The 23,738-nt window shown below is 41.3% G+C and overlaps 3 protein-coding genes and 1 long non-coding RNA gene across 7 annotated transcripts; 2 read left to right on the top strand and 2 right to left on the bottom strand.

The window, feature by feature from the left end:
- Positions 1-1,561: 1,561 nt before the first annotated feature.
- Positions 1,562-17,800, bottom strand: LOC148425356 (DNA repair and recombination protein RAD54B-like). Of its 3 annotated transcripts, none has more exons than XM_088411723.1 (16): positions 17,714-17,800; positions 15,690-15,847; positions 15,327-15,507; positions 9,360-9,554; positions 8,998-9,291; positions 8,755-8,917; positions 7,551-7,776; positions 7,220-7,306; positions 7,038-7,158; positions 6,819-6,958; positions 5,770-6,060; positions 5,515-5,678; positions 5,178-5,439; positions 5,036-5,102; positions 3,859-4,056; positions 1,562-2,879 (listed from the first exon to the last, which is right to left on the bottom strand). In XM_088411723.1, the coding sequence occupies exons 2-16, from the start codon at positions 15,834-15,836 to the stop codon at positions 2,662-2,664; spliced, it is 2,754 nt and encodes a 917-aa protein (XP_088267849.1). In that variant the 5' UTR covers positions 15,837-15,847; positions 17,714-17,800; the 3' UTR covers positions 1,562-2,661. The 3 variants fall into 3 exon arrangements, with proteins under 3 accessions (XP_088267849.1, XP_088267848.1, XP_088267850.1); XM_088411722.1 differs by lacking the exon at positions 17,714-17,800 and adding an exon at positions 17,444-17,526; XM_088411724.1 differs by lacking the exon at positions 17,714-17,800 and having other exon boundaries at positions 15,690-16,014.
- Positions 9,733-14,012, bottom strand: LOC148425358 (fibrinogen silencer-binding protein-like). Its single transcript, XM_088411725.1, has 2 exons — positions 13,007-14,012; positions 9,733-11,474 (listed from the first exon to the last, which is right to left on the bottom strand). Exons 1-2 carry the CDS (start codon positions 13,411-13,413, stop codon positions 10,907-10,909), a joined length of 975 nt encoding a protein of 324 aa, XP_088267851.1. The 5' UTR covers positions 13,414-14,012; the 3' UTR covers positions 9,733-10,906.
- Positions 11,098-14,437, top strand: LOC148425357 (uncharacterized). Its single transcript, XR_015865230.1, has 3 exons — positions 11,098-11,515; positions 12,969-13,053; positions 13,287-14,437. It is a non-coding gene; the product is annotated as an uncharacterized LOC148425357 (long non-coding RNA).
- A 985-nt stretch (positions 17,801-18,785) lies between the features above and the next one.
- Positions 18,786-23,100, top strand: LOC148425355 (uncharacterized). 2 transcript variants are annotated; one of them, XM_088410853.1, is made up of 8 exons: positions 18,786-18,895; positions 18,988-19,157; positions 19,301-19,507; positions 19,711-19,850; positions 20,105-20,131; positions 21,258-21,420; positions 21,489-21,609; positions 22,549-23,100. In XM_088410853.1, exons 3-8 carry the CDS (start codon positions 19,302-19,304, stop codon positions 22,942-22,944), a joined length of 1,053 nt encoding a protein of 350 aa, XP_088266979.1. In that variant the 5' UTR covers positions 18,786-18,895; positions 18,988-19,157; position 19,301; the 3' UTR covers positions 22,945-23,100. The 2 variants fall into 2 exon arrangements, with proteins under 2 accessions (XP_088266979.1, XP_088266980.1); XM_088410854.1 differs by lacking the exon at positions 20,105-20,131.
- Positions 23,101-23,738: the final 638 nt, after the last annotated feature.

Genomic DNA, 23,738 nt, shown 5'->3' with positions numbered 1-23,738 from the left:
GAGGAGCGCCACATAAATACCAGACAGCGTGTTTGAGCCATGAAGGCCACTGCACTCCGAAGGCCGTGCGCCCAATTTGTTAGTCGATGAGATGCCCGCAAGCCTTCACGGTGCCATTGAAGCAGCAGGCGACAAAATATTTGGCGACCTGAGCGGTATGTGCAGCCTGGTGCACGTGGCTATAACCTCATGCGGCTTAAATGTCAATGATTCCATAAGAGATCATGAATGGAATATAAGACATACATGCAACCTCGGGGTGGGTTAATACCAGAGGCTTCATTGAGAGCTCCAGGGATCACAGGGAATGAAGATCCAATCTGTCATTTAGTTTCTCATCAAAACAACTGTGCCCTTCCACGCCAGCAGTGGAGTTATTCATTCAAATCTATACAGCAGGTCTTTGAGCTGGCAGGCTTAAAAAGGGGGCGGGGCGGGGGGATTGGCAGAGGACGGCTAAGAGCTTTAGAACCAACTCCATCTCGTGCGCTCATCAGACACATGGCCCCCGGGGCATCTTTTGGATCAATCTGATGGGTCACACTTGTTTGTCTGACACGTGTTCAGAGGCTACACCGACAAGATGAGCTCAAAAATCAAGCTACCGTCCAAAAAAAATCCTCCCTCATGAGGGTAAACTAACCCGATCAGGTGCAACTGGGGGTTTAGTATCTTGCTCAAGGACGCTGACAAAGGTTGAGGATTGAACACCCAAATTTTGTGACCATGTCGAGGATAGAAGGAGGTGGTGCCCACGGGCATCAGGTAGCACTCAAGGATCGCGAGTAGCCCGCGGGCTTGTTCTGCAAAAAGCTTACGATCGATCTGGTTACGAGTAAATCTGGCTCCTTGTTCTTGAGTTGGAAAACAGCTCCAACATAGCCTCAAGTGAACATTGATTGGCTGCCATTATGTTTGGCATAACCTGATAGGCTCCTGTTGTGGGTGGGAGGGTGGAAGCAAGACGTGAAAATGAAAGGGCATGTGAGAGTTGTCACTAAATGTAACTTTAAAAAGGCCCGAGGGCACCTTTGATAAAGGTATTGTGATATTACATTCTTGTAAAAAGGAGCTTGTGAATGCGAAGTCCCAGAAGCTAACCTATGGTGCAGTCGGTATTTGGGACAAGTCTAAAATACAGCAAAAATAGTTACAACTACATCTGTTAAAATAAATAAATTACTTTTATGTCATTAGATGTCAATCTTTTTATGTGCCACAATAAAACATCTTTTTTTTTTTTAAATTGAGGATTTTTCTCAGAAATGTGTAGGTGATATTAAAAAGAGATTTGATCAGTTAATGACAGATGTTAATCTCTTATTTTTTTATAAAAATAAATCCATTAATTTTTTAATTTTCCTATTCGCTGATGAGAGAATATATTCCATGCCACATGTACACAGCACAATCATGTATGTAGATTGTTCTGCACTCAAAAATGTCATATTTAATCAGAGAAACAATAAACTGTCATACTTTAAATACCTAATATATCAATAAACAAACCCCATATACCCATATAAGGGCCTGTCCTTAAACAAGGGCAAAGTGTGGACTGTACACTAGACACTCTCATCTAACCTAATATGAATTAAAATACAAAAATATTTTTTGAAAGTACTTTCATACATTTTTTTTTTTTACTGTATGCAAGAAGGTAAGTGTAAAGACAACTTTTCTTCGTACAAAGTACTACCAAATATTACTTTTACAGCTAAGCATACTAAATCCTTTCAAGACCACAATACATTGCCCTGTGAGAGTTGCAATTCTCAGACTATCATTCTTTTTTGGGTCAAACATAATGAGGACAGTTCAAAGCATTCAAGAAAATATGACCATCAACATCTTTTCTAATCAGACTGAAAGGAGTTGAATGAAATAGTCATCACAAGGGGATCAAGCATAATCATTCATAGTGAGTTATCGGCGCTCCTGTTGAGAGAAAATCTGAACATCCCCAAAACCTAGTTACAGTATTACACAATAAAATTGCCTAAAAGAAAATAGTCAAATAAACAGTAATTAGACCTTTTATGGAACGACACAGTTGAATAGAAGCCATACAGAGCGCACGCTTATTACACCCGCGCACACGTAACCCCACGCAGCACCGACAAATAAGGCCCACCTCGCTTAACTGCTGTGACTCACCGAATGGTCATATGGAAGGTCACAGCATGAGAAAGCGTCACCACGGGAAAGCTTATTGTTGGCTGAAAACGGCCAAGTCATGGCTGAAGACTTAGAACGCAGGAGCGTAAACTAGATGACTCCAAATTGAGGCTTTGATTACATTGTCACCACACGGCACCTAAACATGCCTCATCATTTGGATTAACCGGTGCTGTCAATAAAGTATTACCTTAGATGGTCGCAACGGGAACACTACATGAGCAGCATGCTTGAGCCCGCTTGAGCAACGACGGACAAAAAAAATAATGGTTGTCAAATCACTTTCATTCATAACACTTTCCATGTAATGGCCATTTAACTTACAACATTTGAGGGACCTGCGCAATCTGAGATTACAACTTATTCCATCCTGTTTCTTCCTTTCAATTTTATCGACCAAAATTGTGCACTCAAAGATGAATATTTCATACATCTTGTTTGCCTGACAAAAAACAAATGTAAATAACCTCAAGCAGTCTGTGGTTAATGGCCGACGTTAGAGATGGTGGTTTGAAAGGCAAAGGTGATGTGTTCTCGGGCGTGATCCAGGTAAGGGTCAGAGAAGGTGCGGGCGTCTCCGGAAAAATGTCTCCACTGCATGAGCTTGGACATGCTAAGGTTCTTCGGGGCCCAACTGTTGCGCTCACGACCAAGCTGGCACGGCCGAGTTTCGGAAGCTTCATCTCCTTCCTCTTTAATATCTGAGCAAGAAGTTCAAAAAGATGAGAGGGATGCAGCTATTTAATATTTTTCTATTCGGATATCCTCCAGAAAATTTGAATGGAGTACGATAAAAATAAAATATGTATTTTTTGCTGGGTGAAAAAAATAAATAAAACACTGAAGACCAACTCACAAATTTCCACTTAATTATGAATAACCAAGCTTTATAAAGCTTTGGGTCTTTTTTTTTTTTAACTTATAGACTGTGCTTAGTAACACTACTTCCCTCTCCTCCAAATCTCGCCCAGTAAATTTTGGTCTATGAGATCCATTTGTCAGGTAAAACAGAATGAATCAACATTGTTTGAGAAAAGGTAATCAATCAGTAGGAACAGCAATTGTGCCAAGCTATCACCAGTAAAAAGCAGAGTCATTTATGTTTATCACGCCAGCCTATATGGAGTACTTGAGTGCTGCTAGCTAGAGGCTAATTTGTGCTTGAGGCAGCTATGGTAGAGGCCGAGCCACCGGTAAACACTGGAAACAGGTGCCGTATATCAATGTAATTAAGTCGCTTGTTAGTGCCTTGGATTGGCGAATGTTCGTGATTTCATAACAGCAAAATGTTTTTCATATTGGGAGCCAAGAGCATCAATTGCAGTTGAAAAATTAGTCAAGCTGTTATGTCGTTAGCCGTTAGTGTTACTCTTAGTGTTAGGCACAACTTCAAAATAAAAGTTCACCAAGGCAATTGTATCCAGATATTTGGTTTGAGGTTGGTCTTCTCAACACGTTTCCGCCGTAATTTATTGTCATGCAAAGCATTAACAGTTGTCGCTGCAAATTGCGTGACATAGTTTTGCATTTTCTTTTTGTGCTAATAACGTGGGTATCTGGGACAAGCAAAAATGCCTGAAACATTTCTTTAACTGAGAAACTCAAATTACTCGAGGACCTGTTTTACCACGAGTATATATATATATTTTTTTTTTTCATCTGAATAAAAAGAGGCGGTACCGTTGACTGAGCCGTCCATGTCGCAGCTGCAGTTCAACAGGTCATGAGTTAGAGATGGCGTGTCGGTCAGGCTGAAGAGATCTCGTAGCTCGTTGGCGGAGAAGCTGGCGTGCTCTGAGCCTTTGCCGAGGTCCACCACTGTCCCAGAAAGCCCCTGTTTGGACACCTGCCGCTGAAAAATGCGCTCTTCGATTGTGCCTGAGGGAATCACATAATGCATCTTTCATTGCATTTGTCCTTCTTCGGGTCAAGGATGAAATTGAGCTTCTCACAGCTGACTTTGGATCAAATTACCATGGAGTGAAACTTTTAATGAAAGTTTCCCATTAGTCAAAACATTTATCATAAATATTTGAGAATAATTCTAGTTATTTAGTTCTTGTGCTTTTGTTTTTGTTTCCCTTGTATGTCGTTTCAAGTCACGAGAACCATATGATACTAATACAGTGTGAAGATGGCTGTTTTACATCAATTTTGTATCATACTTGATTTGAAAGAGTGATTTCTGAACCAAAATTTTGTGTCAGGATGTGGGTATAGAATTATCTGCAAGTGGAAATACAGCTAACGAATAAATCATATTACTCATCTTTTTGAAAATTGACGATTTTAACTAACTAAATTGCAAAATTGTTCACAAGTCACAGCATGCTGAGTGGGTGCTTTACAAAACGTGTTTTTTTATTATTTACTAAAAACAAGACTTCACACCAATCTGATCAGCTTGATTGTGATTGGCTACTTTTTTATTTTATGCAACATCTATGATCAACTGTAATGAAGTTCAAGTTCAAATCCACCTCCCTCCGGACTTCCTGTGAGTTTGCATAATCTTCCCATGTCTGCGTGGGTTCTCCCCAGGGACTACGGCTTCCTCCCACATTCCAAAAACATGCATAGCAGGTGAATTGGACACTGTAAATTGTCCTTAAGTGTGATTGGGTGCGTGAATGGTTGTTTGTCCATATGTGCCCTGCAGTTGGCTGGCAACCAGTTCAGGGTGCCCCGCGCCTACTGCCCATAGAAAGCTGGGATAGGCCCCAGCAGGCCTGCCACCCTTGTGAGGATAAGCGGCTATAGAAAATGGATGGATGGATGATTTCTTGGCTATAATTGCTCAGCTCTAAATGCGAATTTCATATACACCCATGTTTACAGGATTACATTAGGATGATACCTGCTGTGAGGAGCCGATAGGTGTGCACAGTCTTTTTCTGTCCGTCTCGCCACACTCGTGCCATAGCCTGAACCAAACATGGAATGTTCACTTCAAATTGCAGGAAACAAATCATTATCCTGGAATGTTTTTGTAGTTTTACCTGAATATCCGTGGCCGGGTTCCAGTCGAGGTCATAGAGTACCAAGTGGGAAGCCCCCACAAGATTTAGCCCAACGCCGCCAGCTTTGGAGCTGAGCAGAAACAGGAAACTGGAAGAGTAAGGGCTGTTAAAGCCGTCAACCAGCCGCTGCCTCTGGTTGGTGGGCGTTTGCCCGTCGAGCCGGCAGAATGTGTAATTCATGAGCACGCAAAGCTTCTGGAGCATGTCCAACGTCTGAGTGTAGTTGGACACAATAACCACCCTGAAGGGAAAACGCATGTACTGTCATACCTGAAATTCAACAGAGACAAATGAAGTGACAATGGCAATGACCTACCTGTCAGATGGACTGAGCTGTCTGATGGTCTTTAGGAGGTCCAACACAACCAAAAGTTTTCCGGAGTCATCCGGGTTAAAACTATCTGAACAGTATGTTTCTGGGAAAAACTGTGAGAGGCCTTCATATAAGGAGCTCTCCTCTGAATCAGACCTCATTTTGTCCTAAAAGCATATTGCCACACAGAAATTAGAACTTCCACAAGACCACTAATTTCACCGGATTGAATGTTAAATCCAAGCCGAGCAGTCTGACCATGAAGGTGGCGTGAAGCAGAGCCGGGTGGTTACACAGCTTTTTCAGGGCGGTGATGCAGGCCAGGTGGGTGTGTGTTTGCATGGAGCCCTGGAGGCAGGCTCGGAAGACTCTGTGGCTGAGGAGATGCCTGTAGACCTCTTGCTGCAGCGGGGACGGTCTGCAGAACAAAGTCCAGTCCAGGCGCGGTGGCAGGTAGCAGTTGATGATTTCCTGTGTCCTTCTCAGGATGAACATGCTGGTAAGTCGGGAGAGTTCAGATGCTCGCTCCTCTCCCAAAGATTTTTCTTCCTATGGGCACAATGGTATATCACTTATGTTCCTTGCATTGACTTACATGTCTAAGAAGGTTACAGGTCACCAATTGTAGAAATAGAAATTAGACATTTACTACACTGAAAAAAAAGTATTTTGGATTTACATTTAAAAAAAATATGGACACTGGTTGCATACATTAAAATCATGTTTTAGCAACATAAATATTACACAAAATAAAACTATAGTAATATTGGTGAAATGATTTTAATGTCTGCAATCAATGACCATCTTTTTTTTTTAATAACGTAACACTTTTTGTCCCAGTGTACAAACAGAAAAACAGTAAAATATGATATAATTTAGAACCAATACTAAAAAATAAAATTAAAAAATGGAGGGGGTTGGCATCTGCAAATATGCTGATCGCGAAATGCAAATATACATTGGGTATATGCACTGCCATTGTCCAATTTATTGAAATGCACCTGAATGTCAACAGATACCGATTTCTATTTTTTTTTCTTAACTGTGACACTGTATGTCTACTGAATTTGAGAACATACAATAATCATAAAGACGATAAGATAAACAAGTAAACATTTTTAAAAATCCAATTGTGTCCAAATCTTATAGTGCTGTAGGACTGCATATTTTTAAAACTATTATTATATTGCTATCATTGCATCTGTGGTATAAAGTTGTCTCATACTGAATTTTGTCTTTCAAATGTGCAACAGGTGTCTAGAGTGATTTTGTAGTCTATATGAAGATATGAATGAATCGACGGTTACCTCTGAACAAGAAGGCTGCCTGGATCGAAGGATGGGCTCTTCAAACACTTTCCTGTACGCAGTGGTGGAGCCAAGTATGCCCGGATTAACAAACTCTATGATGGCATAGAATTCCTGCAAGTCATTCTGCACTGGAGTGCCTTCAAAAGATACAGAATAAATTTAGCGAGAGTTTTTCACTTCCCTGCAGCAGTAAAGAAAATTGCAGCTGAAGCCCACCTGTTAGTATGACTCTGCGAGTGCAGCTCAGGCTGCTGAGGGCGGAGGAAGTTTTGATGCTGCTGTTCTTTAATCTGTGACCCTCGTCGCAGATGATAAGACCAAACTCCAATTTTTGCACCTGAAAAAAAGAGTGTTCAACAAATTCTGCGGGAAAACCTTTAGACCGTAGACGAACAAACCTTTTCGAGGCAACGCAGCAGCATCTCGTAACTGATCACAAGAACGTTGTGCAGAGGAGACAACACAAATTGCTCTATCCTGTGGTCCTTTATATGAAAACAAACAGGACAATAAGTCATTAACAGTCACTGGCCACAATATTAGGTATGCCGGCATTATTTCATCAGATTACAACTTGTAAAAATTTACACATATACTGTAACTACTATAAGAAATAAAAACATCATTAACTCGTTGCATGCAATTTTTGATAGTCAGGTGATTTGCATTGCCATATATGTGCTCTGGCTCAATTAACGTTTGTTTTAACTACAAGGTGTCTGTCCTCACTTGATCCACTGTGAAAACGTTGAGCCTCTCACGGCCCAGCCATTTCTTGAATTCCGCGCCCCAGTTCTGTACCAGGCTACCTGGAGTAACCACCAGCACACGCTTGGCCACCGCTTTGCCTCCGTACGGACCCTGCTTGAGCAAAGTCCAGCAGAGAGCCACACTCTGGAGAGTCTTCCCCAGGCCCATCTCATCAGCCAGGATAGCCCCGTAGCGTCCTGCGACTCTGATGAAACAAACACACACAGATTATTGATAGGATTCTTCACACAAATAGCTCTTGCTCTTGACACATAATTGGATTTGATTTTCAGACAGACATATTTTAAAGTGTACATACTTTTATATTACGAACAAAAAATAAACCTAATAAAAGAAAAAAAAAAGACGAATTTGAAATATGCATTTGTGGGTTCGGCTATGGTTATTATGATCTAAACCCAGTGAGAATGTAATACAATGACAACAGTTTTGCAAGCGTTGGTTCAAAAAGGAATTGAACCAAGTTTTGGTTATTCATTTAAACGAACTTTATAATGCACAAAACGCCCCTCAAAAGTTGGTTTGTTTTGTTCAGATCTGTCAAAATCAGGGTTGCTATTTTATAAAACATCCAGTCCGACTAGGTCGTTCTGTTCAACATCCCCCCCCAACAGGTTTGTGTTACGGGTCATTCAACTAGGCGTCAACACCCATTTTTTAACAATGTTTTTTTGCAGCCATACTTATCTACACTGTCTAAACAAAATCCTTCTTGTTTTTGTTCATTTTAGGTGGTAGCCATTTTGCCACTTGGTGTTGACTGAAAACGACTTAGAGATTTGCTTAAAGCTGAGGTCACTGTGAATCCTGACTCAGCTTGTGAATGCCACAAGCTTAACCAAATTTAAAAAAAACAGGTGCGCTGTGACTAGTTTTTAAGTCAACCCTCAGCAACTGTGACATCATTTTCAGTCGACCGCAAGTAGCTAAATGGCTGGCCATGACTAAAGCTGGGTTGATTTTACTGCTTATGTCATATTCAACCAATACAGTATCAATCAGAATAGTGTACTTTGATTGGTGGAGCTGGATAGAACATATTGTTGTAAAGAATTTTTTGGAAGTGATTTCCCCTTTAACAAATAACTAAAAAAAGATATATTGGTCCCTTTTTGATCCATGTTGGGTTAGTTGTGACCCAAGAGTTTTCTGAGCGTAATACCTCATGCCCATGACACATTCATAGAGAAAGAGCAGGCCATCTCTCTGGTGGGGGCGCAGGTGAGTCGTCAGGTACGGGTCAACCACAACGTCAACCACAGGAAGCCCTGACTTATTATGAGACCACTGGTGGCTGGGAGAGGGCCGAGGCATCACCAAAGCCCCTGAGAATAATACAAAGCAAAACGACATTTTTTAAACCCTTGGAACCGCGGATTGAGGACTTCAAATTGAGTGTGCACACCAGCTGCTTGTGGATCATGGCGAGGCCTACAGATCTGTTCCTCCTTTGATTGTGATCCAAGATGCTCCGCTTTCCCAGACAGCGTGGGTGGGCAGAAAGGTTTCGAAGCAAGACGTTGTGAACAAGTGGGAGCAGTCTTTGGGAGGATGTCTTCTACCTGTGCTTCTTGGAAACAACGTCCCGTCGCAAAAGCTTCTGCAGAAATGACTCTCATTACCTCCACCTCCTTTGCTCCGATCATCAAGGTCTCTCCTTCAGCAAGGGAGGCCAGAACCGACATCTTGTAGCCACTACCTGTTAGAACGGGTGGTGCCATAACATTATTTCCATTTTTTTATACTAAATAACTTACAGTATCTCACCTTGTCCAATATTCTTGCCCTCCATATCTTTCAGGGTGGCCGTGCGCCCCCGGGTCACAAGCACGGCGTCCCCTTCCCAGCGCTTGTGTTTCTTTTTGCTGGCCTTACACCACATCACGCTGAAGTATCGCGCTGTGTCCTGGCTGCATTCCGGAGTCCGGACTGGATTTGACACGGGACATGTTTGAGCGAGGCCTGTGGAGACAGACGCAACACACAGTAGTAGTACATACAATACTCCATTATGAAGCGGATCCTGGGTGCACACGCAGGCCTCATCAGCAGATGTCACTGTTGCACCAGTCATTTGAAAACTCCATGAAATTTTGAAATCTAAAACTGTTGAAGGTATGATTAAAAAAAAGTCTAAACCTCAATATAATAAATTTCCTTTTAATTAAAAAAAGGACAAAAACTAACACCCCCCACGACAGTCATTTCCCCAAATTACAACATTCCATTTCACTTGTACTAAGTAACAATTAAAATCACAACAAAAATACAAAAGCTGCCTTGTTTTGCTGGCAATCTATTACATTTTCAGGTCATTTTTAGCATCACACTGAACAGGATCTGACACGCCTGTCATCATGGTGACATCATGTGAGACAGTTGACAGAGCAGAAAATTTACCATTATAATTTTTCTTTATGTTTCTGTTACTGCTTTGATTTGTAAACATAAAAAAATAAGTGAAAATATTGATCAATTTTCTAAAGTAAAAGTAGATATATTTCAATGTCTTACTTTGCTTAAATTGTCTGCTTACATTGAGGACTAAAGAAATCCGAGAATATATAGTAGTGAGGGAGAAATGCTATCAAAATGAATAATTTTGTGTCTCTAAACAATGAATCTGTCAAATGAATTAATTTGATTTTTGATTACTTGTCATTTAATTGTTGTACCGCTATATTGTTTTGAAGCTCATTATGAGATGTTTCAGACACTTCAATAATGTAAAATGCTGCTTGTCTAAAAGTATGATCCCCCCCCAATAATAAATCAATGGACATTGAATAATAGCCAACCAACACTGTTGGCTTTACAACAATAATAACATGAACAGAGACTAACAATAGGAAGAAGCTCAGTGTCTGTTAGAGGCACAATGTTTTGATCTCACAGGTTTTAAACGGATTCTAACCCACCATATGTTAGGAAAGTTTGATTTGAACGCATCACTGTATAATTCAAGACAATATACGACCCCTGAACTTGGGCGTGTGAGCGTTTCATAATTGGCGTGACATCATAGCAGCGTGACACAGTGTAACCCCGTTGAAAGCAACATTAAGTCGAGGACGTCCAGAATTTTGTGTTTTTTCCCTCTAGATGCAGCATGAGTCTTTTCAGCTCATTCTATTGCCAGTGTAGCAAAAAAAGGAACTCATCCCTGAACTGCAGTCTGTCTATCTCAAACGTTTCAAAGTTGTACTACTGAGTGCTAAAACGTGGAATTTCCCAGGTTTTCAGTATCTTGGGCAAAGTCAATGCAAAAAGATTTCCTTTTCCAACTCGGCTTGGGCCCAGCAAGTTCCTAGATGCTAAAGAGGGATAGGAAGCCCATGTCGAAGTCGTGCCACCTTCAGCTTCTCTACTCTGATCTTGGCCCTCAAAAGTTCCTCCTCCAGTTGCTGTTTCCTCTTAAGCCCCTCCCTCTTCTCCTCGAGGTACATTGCCACCTTCCTGTGATTGGCCAGTACCAAATCGTGCTCCTCTTTAGCCAGGTGCAAAGAGCGGAAGCGCTCGGGCTCGTGAAGAGGGTAGACATTGTTGGGGTAGATGTTGTTGGGGTAAAAGTCATGGTGTAAAGACAACGGTGAGGCAGAGAGGGGGATGTTGACAGACGAAGAGGCGGGAGACAAGGATGCGTCATAAGCCCGAATGTTGCCCGCGTGATGCTCCCCCACCAGCTCCGGGCCCGCCTCCAGCACTGGCTCTGCGTGCGTGGACGGGAGTGGGAGGTCTGGAGGCGGCTTTACATCATCTTCGTCCAGATGGACCACCTCATGGGGAATGGTGGGGACGGCTGCCGTGTAGTCCTGAGGGCCGGCCAGAGACGAGCTGCTGCCAGGAGGCTCAATGGGAGATGGGTGCTTACTGTATAATAATCTGAGGATGGACACAAGAATTGACAACAGTAAGAATATGAGGTACAGGTGGTTCAAAAACACAATTTGAGGAAATTCACACCTTTGTTTCTCAAATATTTGCTAAGAAACTCACTGATCTGCATTTTTCAAACTCATTTACTTATTCTACAGTGGCTAAAAAATTACAATCGTTTTTTTTTTGTTTTTGTTTTTTTTAATTTACGCTGGATCAAGACTTCCAGTACCCTGTGATCACAAGATTAGTTTCAGCAGTTTCCTACTTGTCAGTGGAGACTTTGTTTACTTGTATAATCTTATTAATTGCTGTTTATTTTTTGTCTGATCTCACGTAGAGAATTTTGTTTAGAGCAATACCCGGTGTGAATAGGAATTAGTCTCAAAGAAGTACTTCGAAGTGATGAAACATATCTCAACTGAGAAATGTGCTGTATGTCGGAAAGGAGCTGGGTTTAGCTTGGATATTACTGAGTCTTTGCCCTGTGTGCATGTACATGGCAATTTAAGCACTTTTTTTGTCCAAATCAAATCAGCTATAAGGTCATGTAAGATAAGCCCATAAATCTGTTTCAAGATAATAGTTTCTGCTATATTTACAGTTAAAAACTAGGGGAGCAGAAATCAGTTATTGATATCGAATATCAATTCAATATCAATCATCTAACATGCACACTTTCATTTTGAATATAACAGTATTACAGTTATATTGTAATTTGAAGAGTATCATTTAATCACGTCTCTTCTAACCGCACATGTTGAAAAATTAAAAAGAAGTATCCTTCTTTGTGATATCGTATCGAAAGTGGAAAAGTTGTATCATGACACACGTATTGAAGACGATTAACATAGGAAATTACAAACCATTTTTAGAGGGACATCAGTTGTGGGTTTTTGCAATTTGTTGTAGGGCTCGGTTGTACCTCAGGGATGGGCAAAGTATGGCCCACTGGCACAATATCGTTCACTCAAGTGTTTAATGAGGCCAACTAGGCTTATTGTGTGTGTGTAATTTTAGGACAAATTTACATGTATTGTTTCATTTGATAATTGGTTAATTCATAATAAAACAATTGACTGGTCGTTACGATTAGGCTTAACCACTATTTTATTCAAAAATACTATTACATGCAGAGTTTATTTTTGAACTTCTTGGAGGAACAACAACCTATCTTTTGTCCGCTCTAAAAATCTAATGTGATCTTGGCAGTGCAAATGTATGCCCACCCCTGCTCCAGCTAGTACATACTAAAGTTTATAGTGTAACTGCTTCTTAAATTATACAAATAAAAACTAGTATACAAATAAGTGCAAAACAATTTTTGGCTCTGTTCTCAAGCACGAAATTAAGAAAAATAGTTGTGCTGAGTGATTTTAATTATCACATTCAGTTACAAATCAAATAACTTCTAAAGTTTACTTGTTGTATATACTATAAATGGGGGGGGGGGGTTACGCTATTAAACAACTTCTGCTGAATTGTTTATTTTGCCCGTAGAACTTCTATGATGCTGGTTCCGGTGAGTCACCACATACCTGCGCAGAGCCAGGTCCTTTTCGTGGATAGGCACATGTTGAAACAGGTGAGGGATCATCTCCATGACTCTCCTGGTTGGCTCAGAGATGCTTGCTCTGTACTCCGGCTGGGCGTGCCTCCGTTGCATCACTTCCTGTTTGGCCGACTCCTTCAGCCTCTTGTAAAGGGTTCTGAGGCCCTGCGCTGTGCGGTGGGGCCTGTCTCCCCCCAGGGCGTTGTACTGCTCAGCCACAGTGTCCCAGCACTTGTTCTTGTCAACGATGACGGCGTGTTTGTTAGTGTGCTCCTCCAGGATGCGGACGTGAGGCCGGACAAGCTTCAACAGGTCCAGTTTCTCCGAAAGGGTGAAGTTGGAGGACCGGGCTTTCCCCACCATGCTGGAAAGGAACAACGAGCTGGATGCCATCTTAGAGCCCAAGTCTGGCCCTCAGCTGTCACCGCCCCCCACCTGTCTTTTCTCGTCCTGCCGCAAGATTCTTAGTCCACCGAGACATAAAGTTAACTCTTGATTTAACTGCTCCACGTCCCCTTTTCCTCCTCTTCTCATTCCAAATCAAACACTAGCCATGATCTGACACAAGCGTGGAAGCCCAACACTCCTTGGTTTTCTCCCCTCTGCTTCCTTGCACAACAAAAATGAGGCGTCTGTCGTGCACAATAAGAATCAGGCTTAACTAGGCCAGCCTCGCTTAGGCCCCCGCCTACCTCCCAGCGTTTTGCTTGAATTCCTCCCAGCTTAGACTGACGTAGCTAAGCCGCTTAAACTCAGCCCGACCTACTTTCAGCTCGGCCTCTCTAAACCCCAAACCGAGCACAGCGAGGCCACGTAGTCCTCGCACAGAAACAAAAGATGGTGACACACATACATGGGGGATGGGAAATTCTGTGCATATCAGTTTATTCGGCATAGGGAGACCGTTCTGCTGGAAGGAGTGTGCAGCGCGGGTTTAACTAACTACACGCTGGGGGCAGTTCAGGGTGCAACGCGCATGCGCGAAAATCGTATTGACGCAACACAATAATAAAAGCCGCAACGAGTTATTTATTTACATGGCCGAATTATACCAACGCGCCCCCGGTGTGCTAAATGGAGACGCTGGTTATTCATGCCAGGCTGGAAGCCCGCTTTTGTATGGCCGTCACGAGCCGAGCACAGATGTAATTAGCCCCGCGGGTCTTGCTGTGTCGAGCAGCATCGGGCGTCTAAAGAATAATCCACCACTCGTCAACATAATACGAGCGATACGCGTGGTTTGGATCGACTGTTAACGACCTCAAAGTAAAAATGGCTTCAGCTGTGTCGTTATTGATTTTATTTTAAAACAAACGTTAGTGTTTAGAGTGTCGTTGGTCTTGGCTGGTTAAACGTGCTCGCATAATTCCACCAGAGGGCGACAGTATGCCTAAAAACAATGCAGAACCCTGACAGTACAGTACACCCCCCCCCCCCCCCCCCCGCGCCTATTTGCGGTTGCTCTCAACGAGATGTGCGTTTTCTACAACATGTACCATTAATGATGGGATCGGCGGTTCTTTTGACTGTAAAAAAAAAAAATCACTCGCATCAGCTTCGTAAAAAGATTTGTACTGTTCAGTGAATTGTGCAGTGTTTCATTATACAGTTATGTATGTGATGTATACTTACAGTTGTAGGAAAAAAAATAAGAGCACCCTCGTTTCCTCAGTTCAGTGTTTGTTTTAAATGCCTAATACAACTAAATATACGTTTGGACCAATAAACCAACCATTCACGCACCCAATCACACCTAAGGACAATTTAGTATGTCCAATACACCTGCCATGCATATTTTTAGAGTGTGGGAGGAAGCCGGAGCGCCCGGAGAGAATCCACGTGGACTCGGGGAGAACATGCAAACTCCACACAGGAAGGCCGGAGTAAGTTACATTTGAACTCTGAACCTGAACTGTGAGGCGGACATGCTAACCACTGCTCCACAGAGCCTGCATGAATATATCAATGATTGACTATATCAGTGAGTGGTACCAGACATTAAAAGAAGAAGAAAAAGAAAACATGTTGGTCTCGTTGTTTCCACAGATGTACGTATCCAGCTTAATGCAATGCAAAGACCATTAACAATCTCAGTGTGATGTAGTGCAGGAGACTCCATTAGTAGAGGACAAAGTATGCTGTAATAGTGATTTTTAAATGAACAGCTATTGTCTATGCCTTGGTTTATTTAACTTGAGTACATTGTTAGAAATGGAAAGGAACATTGAAAATAAGAAAATGAAGTTTTGTTCTTAAAATACTTCTACTAGCTAAAAATCATTTAGTCAAGTCAGTGTTCTCATTACCTGCCCCTTTGTTGTCTTGCGGCGTTGTGAGCTCTTGTGAGGTAGCACCCGATTCGGTCACAGCAACGTTTTCCTTGCTTTCAGTTGCACTGAGTACTCGGGCCAGAGCCTTGGACAATGCTGGTGCTGCCTGGACATATGCACTTTTGTTGGGAGGTGGAACTGCCAAACGTCTCTGGGCCTGACAGAAAAGTAGATGTGTGAGTGCAGTCAATTTGAATGGGAGGGAGAAGTAACTGTTTTAGTATGTATGATTTATTGGCATGCTGCTCCGCATGAGAAGGTATGCATTTCTTTATAGAATTTGTACAGCATAATGATTTGGTGGATCCTATCTAAAGATAACTGCGAAAGACATTTTACCTTATTCAAGGCATAGTCCACGCCAAATATAGGGGACTGAATCTTGGGTTCTGCGCCAGTACATGAAGAGGCAAATCCAGGAGGAACAAAACGGGGCTTTTTTGCAGCATTACCCTTGAGCTGGCTGGGAGCTGCTGAGCGCCTCATTTTATCACCAACTATCAGTTAAAAAAAAGGAACAGAAACATGATATATTAACATTGGAATTATGTATACATTGATTACCAAGGAATGTTTTTCGATACAAAGTTTTGTGGTACAGTGATTATCAGATGCCATGAGAAAACTTCCAATTTCACATGATTGGTTTAGAAGTTAACATGATTCATCAGTTATTTTTTATTCATTTATCTTACCATCAACTTAATGACAGGCCCAACCTCACAATAAATAAATCAAGTTGATGTAATCAATATTCAGTACTGTAAATTTTGAAGTTAAATCAAGTCAAATGTATTTATATGGTGTGGCAAGACGAAGAAAGTGTACGTCTTTACTCTTCGCATTCCACCACAAAACTTGTACAACACTGTCCAAATCATCAAAAACAAAGCCAACAGGTTCAAAGCATCAAAGGTTCATTGCAACATGCCTACTGGGTGAGAGACATGGTCCTCGTGCCTGCCAACAAGCCCTTAAAAGAGCCTCAAAGTGCTTCACAAGTGAAAGAGACACAAAGAAGATCACAAATCCACAACAGCATCGTCGGAACCAACTCCTAGAAGGCCCAAGTGAAAAACACAAAACCCCACCACCAAGAAAAACTTTAAGAAAAGGCTGCAGATGGGAGGGCGAGACGAAGAAAGTGTACGTCTTTACTCTTCGCATTCCACCACAAAACTTGTACAACACTGTCCAAATCATCAAAAACAAAGCCAACAGGTTCAAAGCATCAAAGGTTCATTGCAACATGCCTACTGGGTGAGAGACATGGTCCTCGTGCCTGCCAACAAGCCCTTAAAAGAGCCTCAAAGTGCTTCACAAGTGAAAGAGACACAAAGAAGATCACAAATCCACAACAGCATCGTCGGAACCAACTCCTAGTAGGCCAAGTGAAAAGCTCAAAACCCCACCACCAAGAAAAACTTTAAGAAAAGGCTGCAGATGGGAGGGGACCCCCTTCCAGGCTCAACGAGCTGCAATAGATGCTGAGTGCTAAGATAAAAATAAAACAAAGTCCATCATGAAGATGAAACGTTCTTCAGAAAAAGGTCCTTGTTACAGCCCTGGTCGTCAGATAGTGAATGGTTTGAGTATACATAGAAATTAGTGTTGTCTTTATGGAAAGCATATTTGCAAGTCATTGGACTGTACAGGCTTTCCCTTCATATTTCAATTGATTTGTTCTAAATTTGAAAAAAAAATAAAGACTGTCCTTGGCATGTCATTAAAAAGCTTCGAATTGTATTTGCTGATACCCTCAGAAACCCTGCCGAAAGCTTACGTAGTCTCTAAATTACTACACGCTTCATTCCCTCAACACGTTCACGTTTGTTTTATACCGCTTTCTCCCGAGGAACACGGACAGGGTGAATGTCACTTGTTACATTTTCTTTTGTTGGTGTGAAGTTAAGATATTTATTTTGTGAAAATATGCGCCTTGGCTAAAAAAGGAAGGAGACATAATCTTTGCACAACTATTGACATGTTAAAAAATGTCAACACATCTTGTGCCGTCCTTCGCTTGCAACAAAGTACGAGTGGGACAACAATCAACACTATATCAAATTAATGGCGGCGACGACAAAACTTACCGGTATTTGCTACAAGTTTGGGGAACCCACCGTTAATAAAGTGTCAATACTGGATTTCGCTTGTCTTTACGCCACAGTTGTTGTTTTTTTTCCCGCTGATCGGGTTGTGAAATATGATTGGTTGTAATCCAGGAAGCAAGTAAAACTAAGGGATGCGTTAGGTTTGTTTCATCGCCGTGAATTGTGCACCAGTCAGAAATAGACAAAGTAAAAACATTCGAGGCATTTAGTTCTTCCCGTAACCTAAAAAAAGTAACGTTTAGCCAGTACCTGTGAAGTGTTGTCCCCCCTATTTTATGTTTACATTCAGTTAGAAGTCGACGAGATAAACGAACAAAAAATGTAAGGGGCGGGGTCACGTGATTGACACGGAACTAGAATGAATAACGTAATCGCCGATTTGATAAACAATATAGATTATTAAAACATATGAAATATATGCAAGCTAATTTTAGGAATATTTTTTTAAGGAGAAACGTCCCTCATCAGAAACTGTGATGGTGCGGTAAAGCGAAGAAACAACACGTTGCTGTGCTAGTGTAGAACTTTACACTTCACATGCCATCACAAAACTCATACAACAAGGTCCAAAACAGAAAATATCAAACCAACAGGATCAAAGCACCAAGGTCCATTGCAACATGCCTACTGGGTGAGAGACCAGGTCCTAATGCCCGCCTAATGTTTATAATCCAGGACAGTAGGTAAAACCAAGTGTAGAAAAGGTGCGTTAGTTTTGATGTAACGATGTGATTTGTGAAATTTAGACAGGAATCGCTCATTTCAACAATTTTAGACATTTAGAGATGTTCCAGTACTCTAAATAAACAAATATAATAAATAAATCAAGTGTTGCCAATACCTGTGAAGTGCTGTTTGTCATGGGGTGATTTAAAACCACGTGGTTGATACGGGATTAGCCTGAGAATAATTAATCCACCAATATGAATAAAACTATAGTTTATTAAAATTTATAAACATTTCACATGAAAGCTAATAATGTTAGTATATTTTTTTAAGAGTGAAACAGCACCCACCATAACCTGTTCTGTGATTGTGTTCCTTATGAAATCCTGTCACATGAAAACAGTACAGTACAGTATTTGGAATTTTGAAAGAAACCGGAATACTCGGAGAAAACCCTTCAAGCACAGAGAAAATATGAACGGAAACCAGTTTTGATGTCATACGGTTAAACATTTCAATGATTGTGATATGTATGATAAAATATATTAAAACATAGTAAATGGTTTGGATGACATGCATGTTGATTTTTTACGTCATCTGATGTTGTGCGCTGTCTAATCCAATCAAGAAAAGAGAGAGTTTAATCCAAGTTAATCCCACATCCAGAGATAGAGAGAAGCCTAAAGGGAAAGGCAGCGGTAATCTCTGACTGAAACACTGTTGAACAGCTCATCTTGTAAGGAAGGACATAACTGCAATCGCCATGTGAGTGTCAACTGATATTGTGTCTCACTTGTCTCACTGATGTGCTCCGTTTGACAACTGCCTTCTTGTGTCCTCAACCCTTTTGTTGGCAGGGATACCTCACCATGGAGATGCATCTCCCAGAGGCAGGGGCGGGATTTAGGAGCAAGGGGACCCTCGGCTTGATGGAGCTACAAGTAAACAAGCCAGGAAGACCATAGCTTGAGGATAAATCACCAGTGGAAGTCACCAAATATATCAAAAGAAGAAGTTGGAACATTAGGTGAGTACAAGTTGTAAACAGAAATAACAAGCCAAAATTGGTATAAATTCAGTGTTATTAGGGTGTTGATGCTTGTGATTTATTTTCTTTATTTTAGTTTGCTTTCTTCTCTGCATGTTCTATTCTAACTTTTGCTTTTTCAGGATGGGTTATGACCTGGAGAGATTTGTGGGATATGTCAACGAGGGCCTCCTGTGCTGCGTGTGTCGCGACGTGTTGCGGCGCCCTCTCCAGGCGCCCTGCGAGCATGCCTTCTGCAGCGCCTGCATCAGTAGCTGGCTGCTCCACCACCACACGTGTCCCGAGGACAGGCAGCCGTTGGATGTGGGCAGCCTCAAGCCTCTCTACAGGTTATTTGTGTGATCTGGTTGTTTGCCAGGGGCGGGATTAAATGGTGGCCTTTGGTGGTCATGGCCACCCCACTGGTCACACCAACTTCCAGGGGGAAATATGTGATCTTTAAATATCTGCAGTATTCTTCAAGCCCTTGATGCACTGCCACAATTGATTTGTTTTAACTTTATCTTGTTATGTTTTGCACGTGTGTTGGTAGGTACATGCGTAACGATCTGAACCGCCTGCAGATCCGCTGCGTGAATGCGGGGCAGGGTTGTGAGGTGGTGTGCTCTCTGGAGAGTCTTCACACACATGAGGAGGAGTGCGACTTTGCCTTTGTATCCTGCTCTAACTCAGGTATTAAAACTTACTTTTCGCAACAGTAAATCATTCAGTATTAATATAGACTCATGTAAATGGAGATACATGTGTAGCGTAGAGGTAATCTGACACCTATGACAATCGATGCCCGAGTGCAACAGGTGGCTCCATTGTTGCCGTGGTGACCATATGAACTGCATCTCAACTTTCCATCATTCTTTAATGAGGTTTTTATACACAAACCATGCTCTTCTTTTCTCAACATGATGGCAACACCTTGTTGCTGACAGGATGCGACTACATATGTTACTGTTGTGGTAGGTCTGGCGAGCGTGAGTGTGTGCATGCAGAGTGGGATTGTTAGGTGCTGCACTTTTCTACTTTCAGCTGCCTGTGGTCATTGTGTGTTACTTATTTTTTTTCTTGAATTAGCACAATGGAAAGTAAGCAATTATTTTTATGAAACAATTGACATCAAAACTAGAACACAAATACCTTGAAGAGGAAATCGACCCAAGTTTTTCTTTACAATGCCACAAAAAATAAACAATGTCATTAATCTTGTATTTGTGGAGTATGACTCAAGCAGCAAAATCCTGCAGTTTTTGTCCATCTCATGGTGCGACCATTTTGCCGCTGGTTGTCGCCTAAAAATGACTTCGGCGTTGCTTGGTGCTCTGGTAACAACCAATCACATCTCCTATGTTTTGTAACACAGAAAAAATGTGTTAGGTCATGGGACATTCACAAGCTGAGCTGTGATCTAATGGAAACTACCATCAATCCAGTGCAACTTTTAACTTTGATGCCCCCCACCCCCCCAAAAAAAACAAAAAAACTGGTGGATTTCGCTGCATCTTCCACAAACACAGTATTAATCAGAATGCCATGTGAGCTGCAAAGAACATAATTATCTTAAAGATTTTGTTTAGGTTGACTTTCCCTTTTACTAGCGACATTATGCATGGATAAAGTAGCAAGTTTGCTTTATAGTATTTTGTTTAAACGGTGCAAAGGGCCTGCCAGGAGGGGGCCCCGTGAGGGAGATTTCCAAATCCCTATTTGTTATTTGCTATACATTTCATTTGTGACACTGATATGGATTAATATCTGTTGTATCTCAGAGTCCTCTCCTAGCCACCAGACAATAACAGCAAGAAATAAAGCCCTATGTGGGGTGTTTCTGACATCTTGTTTGTGAAGTTTCTACAGAAAAGTTGTTTTGTCAATGATATGGCCTTTTGGGGCTCCCTTCTGCTTGGTGCGTTTACCAACTGCCTGGGATGCCTGCCCTATTGCGACAACTCTTTCTTTAATTTGATTAATTACTCAACAATAGTACACTATCAATTTGACCATTATCATACCAAGCACTAATGTGTTTAAAAAAAAGATAGATCTAGATTTTTTGTATGAAAATAAATACAACTTGTGCATTTTCAGGGTGTCCCGCCCAAGTCGAGAGACGTGGTTTGGAGGCTCACCTGTCCGAGTGCAACTTTTGCAGCCGGGAATGTCCCAACGGCTGCGGCAGCACTCTCCTCTCCACCGAGCAGTCGCAGCACAACTGTGTGGCAGAGCTGCGCTCTGAAGTGGAACTACTGCGGTATGGAACCATGAGTGGCCCATCACCCGTCATCTGTCAGTATTCAAATCTTCATGTGCACTATGAAGGGTTGAGATGCTGTGCAAGGTGGAGGAGGTGAGACGGGAGATGGAATCTCGGTTGGATTCACAGAGGAGACATATGGTGCAGAAGGAGTCGCAACTGAAGAATGAAGTTGAGGAGGTGAAGGTAACAATCACAACTTGAGCTTTAAATCATTCTTCACGAGGCTTTTCCATACTGTGACAATAAGATGCTCTAAAGACATGGTTGAATGTGATTGGTTAATTCTCAAATGTCACATACCGAGATATGAACATTTGCACCCTTGTGCAATCAAATACTGTACAATGTATTTGGTTATTTAAAATGCGTCAAATATTTTATATTTTGAATTGAGCTTTTTAATTCAACAATTAGTGCATTCAGTTAGTTGATTCAATTAGTTCATTCACGCAGACACATTTATGAAATACTGGAGTTGCTTAATTAGATTATAAGAAAAAAACTAAACTGACAATTTTATAGATTGGCATTGTTACAGGGGTTAGGGTTAGTAAAATGTATATGTGTGTGTATGTGTATACATATGTATGTGTATTGAATGTATATATATATATATATATATATATATATATATACATATTTTTAAGTTAGTAGAGACAGAAGTGTTTTGAGAGAAAACATTCCATTTTTGCTATATATATGAGACATGAAACTTAACTATTGTAACTCAGCACAATAACTTACTTTCATCAGTAATAGATGTTTCCTTTTTAACTACCTCATATACATACTTTATATCGTGTTCAGTGTCAATTCCCAACTATGGTATCGATATTTACAGATATATTCAAAAATAAAGAGAGATAGTTTCCTGTCTTTCCTACGCAGACCCAATTAATTATATTACATACTAAGCGCAAAAAAAAAGAATGGATAACCAAAAATTGTATACATATTTTTAACATTTCCCCCTTTGTTCAAGCTACCTCATCTACCTATGTGCTTGTCCATTTTTAAAGTCAAACGCGGTCCAATTCTCAACTGGGGTATTGTTATTCACGAGTTTGAATGTTTTAAAAAGAGAGCGAGCAAGAACTTTCCTTTATTGTCTTTCGCGTGCAGGGCCAGTTGTCCCGCGTGATCTGTGATGTGCGCACCCTGCTCGGAGCAGAACGTCTACGGCGACAGGAGTTGGCGGAGATGGAGCTGGAGAAGAAAGAACTGCTGGAGCTTCTCAGGGACTTGCACCCCATCAGGAATCAGCATTCTGTCAACCAAGTGGGCCGTGAGAAGCTTCAGGAAGAGCGGCAAACACCCGAATGGGAACCCACCTCTGAGCAGCTGAGACCCCAATGGAGAGAGGCTTCATTAAATCAATGCAATCTCTCATCTCAGGCTTTAATTGGACCGGGTTATCCTACTTCACCTCAACTGAGCGAAGGCACACGTAAGAGCGGAACCCGGAGTATGACGATGGACTGCATCAAGAAGAAGAGTCGTGAGGTCACGGTTATCTGAGTCGACTATAACAAAGACTAGCCAATCAAGGATAGTTTGTTTTTGTTTTAAATAGGGCCAATTCAACATTGACTATGAGATGTGTATATATGTATACAAATTGCTTTAGTGTGTTTGATTTCAGGTTTGACCTTAAATAAATGGATCAATTTCTAATCCCCCTTCTATTCATCTTATTAAAAGGTAGTAGAACCTGAGTTTTCCTCCAATGTATTAATGAATTGTATGATAGTGATCTCATGAATGGTTGCTCGTCTTTGTGTGCCCTGCAATTGACTTGCAACCAGTTCAGGGTGTCCTACTGCCCGAAGCTTGCGACCCTTGTGAGGATAAGCTGCTCTAGAAAATGGATGGTGGATAATGATCTATCAAAATTAAAAGTCTGTGGTTAACTTTGACTAACGACAGGTGAATCAATTAGCTGCAATAAAAACAGTTTTTTTCTTGGAGAGGATAAAGAACATATGTCTGTCTATTCTTATATTGTCTATCTACACGTGTTGCTGCATTGTGTTTAAATAAGCATTGTTTAAAACATAAGAACACTGCCACGTTATTCATTAACCCATTTTATGTTTTTTTTTACTAGCATTAATGTAGCAGACTTTAAGGCAATGTTATTTGTTTTAAATAGACAATATGTAATTCAGATTCACAGTCAACTAAATTAGCAGCGACATTAAAAAGCTTGAAACCTCTTTTTTTCAAATGTGTTAACTAAATTGCTAACTGCTTGTTGTGAAGTGAGTGAAATTCATTGCCACTATACTCGTATGTTGGGTTACTCATACGTC

The sequence above is a fragment of the Hippichthys cyanospilos genome, chromosome 3 (assembly GCF_059441005.1).
Source record: "Hippichthys cyanospilos isolate Australia breed blue-spotted pipefish chromosome 3, RoL_Hcya_1.0, whole genome shotgun sequence".
Lineage (NCBI taxonomy): Eukaryota > Metazoa > Chordata > Actinopteri > Syngnathiformes > Syngnathidae > Hippichthys > Hippichthys cyanospilos.
Note: the sequence above shows the minus strand (reverse complement) of the source record. Positions and strands in the feature narration are given on the sequence as shown.